Source organism: Archocentrus centrarchus, chromosome 8 (assembly GCF_007364275.1).
Source record: "Archocentrus centrarchus isolate MPI-CPG fArcCen1 chromosome 8, fArcCen1, whole genome shotgun sequence".
Classification (NCBI taxonomy): domain Eukaryota; kingdom Metazoa; phylum Chordata; class Actinopteri; order Cichliformes; family Cichlidae; genus Archocentrus; species Archocentrus centrarchus.
Genome location: NC_044353.1, coordinates 17,402,578 through 17,410,370, shown reverse-complemented (window position 1 = coordinate 17,410,370; position 7,793 = coordinate 17,402,578). Strand labels below are relative to the sequence as shown.

At 38.9% G+C, this 7,793-nt stretch overlaps 1 protein-coding gene across 1 annotated transcript; it reads left to right on the top strand.

The window, feature by feature from the left end:
• Positions 1-1,189: 1,189 nt before the first annotated feature.
• Positions 1,190-3,094, top strand: rln3a (relaxin 3a). Its single transcript, XM_030736399.1, has 2 exons — positions 1,190-1,349; positions 2,811-3,094. The coding sequence occupies exons 1-2, from the start codon at positions 1,190-1,192 to the stop codon at positions 3,092-3,094; spliced, it is 444 nt and encodes a 147-aa protein (XP_030592259.1).
• Positions 3,095-7,793: the final 4,699 nt, after the last annotated feature.

Sequence of the window (7,793 nt, the reverse complement as noted above, 5' to 3'; positions counted from 1 at the left end):
CAACTGAATTTATAAGTTGTTTCCAAACACCACAGGTTTATTTAGTGTGGTCTGTAGCATTTTGATATTGCTCCCTTGACCTCCACAGGTTGCTTCAGTATGACAGTGTTTTAACAAGTGTCAGGGTGGACACCCTCCCAAAATGCCATTTTGTTAGTTTGTTATCTCATATTAATTACAAATTCATCATCCCCATTGTAATTTCCTAAATGAGCGACCTTTGACTATGTGCATACGCAGATAAGAATGTGTTTTATTTTTCTCTGACTCATAATAAGACTTCCGTGTTATCAGACTTTGGAAATGTCACTGGTCCAGTCTCAGTTCTTCAGTTCACCTTTTGGCAAAGAGCTAACATGATGAGCAATTTGCTGAAGAAAAGGTAAATTATACATAAGGAATTTTTACATAGGTTAAACGTGTTGCAGGTGGTGTAAGGAATTAGGATACTGATCACAAAAGCCTGAATATATACCTGTAATATTATTAAATCTCATCAAGGCAATTAAAGGACACATGCATAGATAGACCTAACAGGTTAATTCTTTAATTTAGCTTTTTAATACCTAATACATTTATATAGATTAAATTAGATTTGTTTGAAATTTTTTTAACTTGTAAAATAGTCATTCAGCTTCCAATTCAATGCATGGTATCTGCAAGGAACTACAGAAATATATGTTATACACTGATTTATAACATTATATGTATTTATGTGTATTTTTTTTAAAAAAGAGCAAGAGGAGATGTATATATATTTCTATTTGATATACAGTATGTGTGGGAAATTAATTAGAATTAGTATAATTAAAAGATTTAATTTTTTTATAACAGTTGGTTGTCAGTGATTACCATCTGAACACATTATGTGTTTTCTGGTCTGGTAAAATTATGATATAGAGGAACAAAATGCATCAAATGTTTAAACACAAGCACAGATTATAGATGGCTCTAACACATTCATTAACTATGTCACCTTTGGCCTTCTTTTTGTCTCCATAAAGGTCTCTCACTGTATCTCTCATTCAAATCTGTTCTTCTCAGAGGCGGCCTGCATGCGCAGTATGCATGTCTCCTTTTAGGGGTACAAGCACCTTTATAAACCGCACCTGGGTCACCTCAAAAGTCATTGCTTATGCAAAGAGCGAGTTAAGGCAAATATTCTCCTCCCACTTCTTGCTTTACAACTATGTGGAAAGCTGTGGTGCTGGCTGTGTGTCTGCTTGTGGCCGGCGTTCAGCCCATGGATGACCCGACATATGGGGTGAAGCTCTGCGGCCGCGAATTCATCCGGGCGGTCATCTTCACCTGCGGAGGTTCACGATGGAGACGGTCACTCAGGAGTTTAGGTAAGACTGGTGATGCTGCGTCACCATCATTTTGCCTTCTGCAACCACTTTAAAAATTTCTGCTTGTGACCAGGGATGGTTCAGGTGATGGAGCAAGGTGTCTACCGGCTGGAGGGTCCCTGACTCCTCCAGTCCCAAATAGCCTTGAGCAAGATACTGAAAACCAAGTTGCCCCGATGCATCTGCTGGTGTGTGTGAATGTCAGAAAGCATTTGAGCATAGAAAATGTGCTATATGGATGGCACTTCAGCCAATAGGTGCTATTTACCATCCATGACTATGTAAATGATTTAATCTAGTATATTACATGCTTATTAATTATTATCTGTTCATTACTCATTTCTAACTATTAATATACTTACATCCATGTGAATGAATTGTATACAGTGGGCTTTCTGTTGCCCTTTTCTGCTCATTCGTGTCAGTGTGCAGGCATGCAGAAAAATGATGGAAGAAATGAGCTGTAATGTTAAGTGCAGAATGACTGGATCAGTCAGTATTTAAAGTTTGTAGGCTTGGCTAGTCATGGATCACATGCAATCTGTTTACAAAAAAATGACTGACTGCTAATTAATTTTGTAGCTTTTTAAAATCACTGGTACTATTTTCCACATTATTATTACTGCTAATAATATCATTATCATTGTTGTTGTTGTTTTGCCTAAAATTTATTGGTGTTTTATTGGAGTGGTGTTTGTTTGTTTGTATGTTTTTTACTCTACTGTATTTTGCATTTTTATTATTATTTTAAATTTTCTGTAACCTCTGGTTTAAAAAATTCCTTTGAAATAAATCTATAATCAGCCTTGATTGCACTTTATTATAGTTACATTTTCATTGGTTTACATCTTTATTATGCCTTTGAAATATGATATAATCCATCCATCTGTCCATCCGCTCTCTTCTGCTTATCCTGTTCAGGGTATATATAATATAGATATTAGATGTGTTAAATAAGTTTTTTTTAATGGTAACCAATGCTGTTAAGTCATGTATAGTGCATCTGTCATACAGTAGCATAATAAACTCCACTTAGTGGCATTCTTGTGACTTGTCACCCAAAGGTGTTGAGTTGGGATCAAAGATTCAAGAAAAACTGTGTGGCCATAATTTTACTATATTTTTGTTGTTTAACATTGATTTAATTTAAAAGTATTCAGATTAGAGAACATTTCAAAATGTCTTTGCTCTCAACTCTTAAAGTGTGATGCTCTGAATCAAAGAGCCTTGATTTTCATTTATTATAATGATGCATACTGAACCATATCTATAAACTACCAAATGTTTATTTGAGCATCTAACCCAGCAGGCACATCTGGCAACAATCCAGAGACTTCTCACACTCCCTCCCTCCATTATATCATCTCCAGCAATAATGAAATGCAAATAATGCACATATTTAACTTGGCTGCAAGAGAAACACATTCCTTAAAGCTTCACTGCCTACTTTCACTCCCACAGATGTTTCAGAGGAGCCATTCACCTCCCCTCAGGAGGAATTCTCAGAGGCCTTGAAACACAACTTTGGGATGGAGAGTCTCCTTCAAAGAAACGCAGATTCAAGCTCCGTATCCAGAGACAACCAGGAGGGCGCGTTTAGCCGCTCTTCCCGTTCATTCATCACCGAAGAGATACTGGAGGCACTCCGCAAAGCTGATCGCAAAGGCCGGGATGTGGTGGTGGGTCTCTCCAACGCCTGCTGCAAGTGGGGGTGCAGCAAGAGCGAGATCAGCTCTCTCTGCTGAGGGTCAATATATGCAATCTGAGGCATACTGTATACATTAATAAACAAACAGAGACACAAATATGCACATATTTATTTACTTTTTTTGTGAATTTTATATCCTGCGTATTTTTGTTCAGTAAACTATGATCTGTTTAATGTGTTTTATTTTTAGTATCAAGTGAATGTTTGTGTGGCTGATCTATAAAGAGACAGGTTTCTGTGCTTTGTAAAGTCTTAAGTCGTTTTCTTTTACATTACCAGTTGGATCTTTGCTGCTGCGACTGATGAGAACTCGAGGGAATAAAATGCTTTGCTAAAATCATCTGAGAACAACTTCATAAAAAGACATGTTTGGAAATTTGGCTTCCTTATTCAATTTTGCATTCATGTCATATGGCACAGAGCGATAAATGAATGGAAAGTTCAGACCATCAAAATGTCAAAAACTGTGTTATAATTAACATGAAGTGAGAGGTAGATATGTATTTTTACTTCAGTTAGGCCTACACAACAATTTTGGTTTCCATGAAGTGTGGTGTTGTGGCATATTTTGCATTTGTGGCATTCCCACTTCCTTAAAAACATACTTCAAGTGATGGAAGAAAATAAAACATTAAAATGTACAATACCTAAGTCATTGCAGCATAAAAATGGTTGTTGGGGGAAATAACTGAACTATACATATAATCTTCTTATGTTATTAGTAGAGTAGGCTCCTTTCAGTTTAGGTTTTAATGTCTCTTCAGTTTCTTTGAACATAGTATTTATCAAGGTCAGGAAGTTCACACAAATTATCACAATACAATCAGAACACTGCATATAGTACAAACATCCCACTCTTGGAAAACACAGGCACAAACAGCTTCTGATGCTTGCTGATAAATTTGAATACACTGGCAAAAACTTAAAGACAAAGACACTTCCTGCATTTTTTCATGCTATTGTAGTTAGTTTTACATACAAAATATTGTTTCAGTTAATCTAAATTTATTTTTATTTCTTTAGTTTATAGTTTCACTTTAGCTAATTGATAACCTTGATCTACCCTGGTAATACTCAGCAGCCAGGATGGGGTTGAACCCCCTTTTGCTTTCAGAACTGCGTTAATTCTTCGTGGCACAGAAACATTCCTCAGAGATTTTGGTCCATGTTGACATGATTGCATCACACAGTTGCTGCAGATTTGTCAGCTGCACATCCATGATGAGAATCTCCTGTTCCACCACATCAAAAATAGGTGCTCTATTAGTCGGAGTTGTTCAAGAAACCAGTTTGAGATAATCTGAATTTTGTGCATGCTGGTAGCAGCCATCAGAAGATGGGTATACAATGGTTATAAAGGGGTGGACATGGTCAACAATAATACTCAGGCAGGCTGGCACAAAGTGTGCCACACTATTAAACCAACAACAACCTGAATTGTTGATTCAATGGATGGATCCGTGCTTTCATGTCCTTTGCACCAAATTCTGAATGCTGCAGCAGAAATCGAGACTCATCAGACCAGGCAACATTTTTCCTGTGCTCTGTTGTCCAATTTTGTTGAACCCGTGTAAATTGTATAGCCTCAGTTTCCTGTTCTTAGCTGACAGGAGTGACACCCGGTGTGGTCTTCTGCTGCTGCAGCCCATCTGCTTTCAAGGTTTGACGTGCTGTCCACTCAAAGATGCTTTTCTGCATACCTTGGTTGCAGAGGTGGGAAGTAACGAAGTACAAATACTTCGTTACTGTACTTAAGTAGATTTTTTAGGTATCTGTACTTTACTTGAGTATTTATTTTTCTGAGTACTTTTTACTTTTACTCCCTACATTTTTACACAAGTATCGGTACTTTCTACTTCTTACATTTTCAAAACAGACTCGTTACTTTTTAACACGTCAGAGAGAAGTTTGCGTTTCCGGTCAGTGCGCCGTCAGTCATCAAGCGATCTGAGCCGGAGGAATATTAACATATAAGAGACAATCGTACTGGCGTATCCTCCATCACCGGGGCTTATCGGGTACAAAGGGATTAAATACACAAACCCATGTAATTAATGTCTCATTTATAGCGCTATAATCAGGGGTCACAGCGGGCCGGACCGAGTCCGTAAGTTATGCTCGCGGCACATGAACAGCTTAGCTAGCGCTACTGAAGAGGAGCGAGCATGAAGGGAGTAACGTGTGGCAGGTAAATGCAACGTTTTTAAATGCTCAACAAATATCAGCAAACACACAAAGTGTGTGCAGTTTGTCACACAGTGTGTCTGCTAGCTAAAAGAAGAGCTGCTGTATTTCAGGGAGAGCAAAGAGAGAGAAGTTCACTCAGAGATGGAGAAAGAGGACAGGAGAGGAAGAAGAGAGGTTAGAATTAAAGGTAAGGACTGGAAAATAAACTGAAGTATGCTGACTTTGTGTTATTCAAAGATTGGATGAAAATACTGCAGTTTAGTACGTAATAAACAGGTTATCTTGTACTGTATTTACAGTAAAGCTCTGTGTTGGTGCACAGAGGCTGTGTTGATGGTCAGAGTTACAGGTTACATCAGTGCAGCAGAGATGAGTTTGAATCAAAGCTGCTGATGCTGAGATTCATTCACTGAATCCAACATTTCTACAGCCTGTATGCTGTCAGTGTAGGGGATGGAGATCAGCTCAGATAGCTGTGAAATACTGGGTTACATCTTTGTGAGTTCACTTCATCCACACAGAGCAGTAAACCTCAGAGCAGCAGCAGCAGGTCAGCTGATCACAGCCTGCACACCAACATCATTTACTGCAGCTACAATACAAAGCTGTGGTTCTTCTCCCCATGCAGAGCCACTACAGCTGATCTTAGGGTTCCTCCACCTTCTGAATCCCACTGTAACCCCTGAGTATCCTCATGTTGGTGTTTAGGTGGAGGCACAGTCACCCTCTACTATGGAGGACACAGAGAACAGAGCTGGGTTTAAATTCCCTTTCACAGTTTGTGATTCAAGCTGAGTACATTCATTAGACTTAAAATTTAGATTGGAATAACGTTTGTGTTCTCATGTATTATTTTATATATTACAATAATATATAATAAGGTTCAGTTAGCTTTACACAAAAATAGCAGGTAGAAACGTCCTCCAAAGAACTACTTTTACTTTCTTACTTTGAGTAAATTTCAGAGCCTGTACTTTTTTACTTTTACTTAAGTAAAGAAGTTGAACCAGTACTTCGACTTTTACCAAAGTATTTTTTAACATAAGTACTTGTACTTCTACTTAAGTACAGAATGTCAGTACTTTTGCCACCTCTGCTTGGTTGTAACAAGTTACTGTTGCCTTCCTATCAGCTCAAAGCAATCTGGCCATTTTCCACTGACCTCTGGCATCAACAAAACATTTTCTCCCAGAGAACTTCTGCTCACTGGATATTTTTTTCTTTTTCTGACCCTAGAGGTGGCTATGTGGGAAATCCCAGTAGATCGGCAATTTCTTAAATCCTCGTCTGGCACCAGCAACTGTGCCACACTCACAGTCCCTTAAATCACCTTTCTTTCTTCATGGTCCGCCAGGCCTCCTGGGGTGGCCCATCTTTTAATCTGTTTCTTCTAGTTGTGGCTCTCTCTTTTTCTCTCCCAGTGTGTGCATGTGTGTGTGTGCGCGTGTGTGTCTGTGTGTGTGCGTGTGTGTGTGGGTGGGTGTATGCAGTTAACTCCCATGTGCCATCACCTCATTTGGCTGCTGGTACTCAAATGGAGGGGTGACTTTCAGTTGACGGCTGATTGTTGAACTAACATACTTAGGGAACTCCTTCTTGTTTGTATGTCGACTCTGTTTTGTTCCTTCGGCCATTCCTGCCTCTCTTCTCCTCTGTACAGAAACCTGGAAACAAACCTTAGTGAGTAACTGGAAAAAGGAGAGATAACTGTGGAGAAGGGAATCTGTGAATCTTCCTGTGATTTGGATTTCTCTAACTGGAAACCTTTGCCTCAGGCTTTGTGATTAATCTTGTTAATTTTTTTTCCACAAGTCCCACGTTTGGAGTCCAACCTGCTTAGTAATCCGTGACACTTCCCCATTCTGATGCTCAGTTTGAACTTCAGCAGGTCCTCTTGAGCATGTCTGTATGACTAAATGCACTGAGCTGCTGCCTTGTGATTGGCTGATTAGATATTTGTAGTAATGAGCAGCTGAACACGTATACCTAATAAAGTGGTGAGTGTAGACTTTTAATTAAAATTACCTTCAGGACACACTCGGGTTCTCCAAAGGTTTCACATCAGTACCTTTAGACAACTTTCCTATAATTTTTTTTAAAGTTTGCAAATACATCCTTCAGGGGATTTTTCTTCTAAGGGGAAACAAACAGGCACCTAACAAAAACAAAACAAAGCAAGCAAACAAACAAACAAACAAAAAAACAGCAAAACAGGAAATTATGGTGTGGCCAAAAGTTTACATAAGCACAAAATACTTTATCAATTCACTCCCGTTAGTAGCTGTCGTTTTAATTAGACACTGTCATAGAGGCGCTCAAGTTTAAACAGAAAATTAAAGCAGAAGTATCTCACAGTTCAGCAACCTACGCGTATTACGCCACCGTTTATCACGTGATCTATTTTTAATCATGAAAAGCCTCTTTGTGTGTGTGTGTGTGTTTTTTTTAAGATACTTGGGATAAGTGTAACTGTCAGCATGACTAACATGTTTTCGGACCTGCGGGCGCAGCGTGGGAAGATCCGTCAAGCCGCGTACGCGCGAGCCCGC

What these genes read in the sequence shown, in the direction of transcription:
- rln3a (XM_030736399.1), top strand. Translation starts at nt 1,190, where the DNA reads ATGTGGAAAGCTGTGGTGCTGGCTGTGTGTCTGCTTGTGGCCGGCGTT. An exon ending in ACGGTCACTCAGGAGTTTAG is followed by an intron (nt 1,350 to 2,810) that starts GTAAGACTGGTG and finishes TCACTCCCACAG; the next exon opens with ATGTTTCAGAGGAGCCATTC.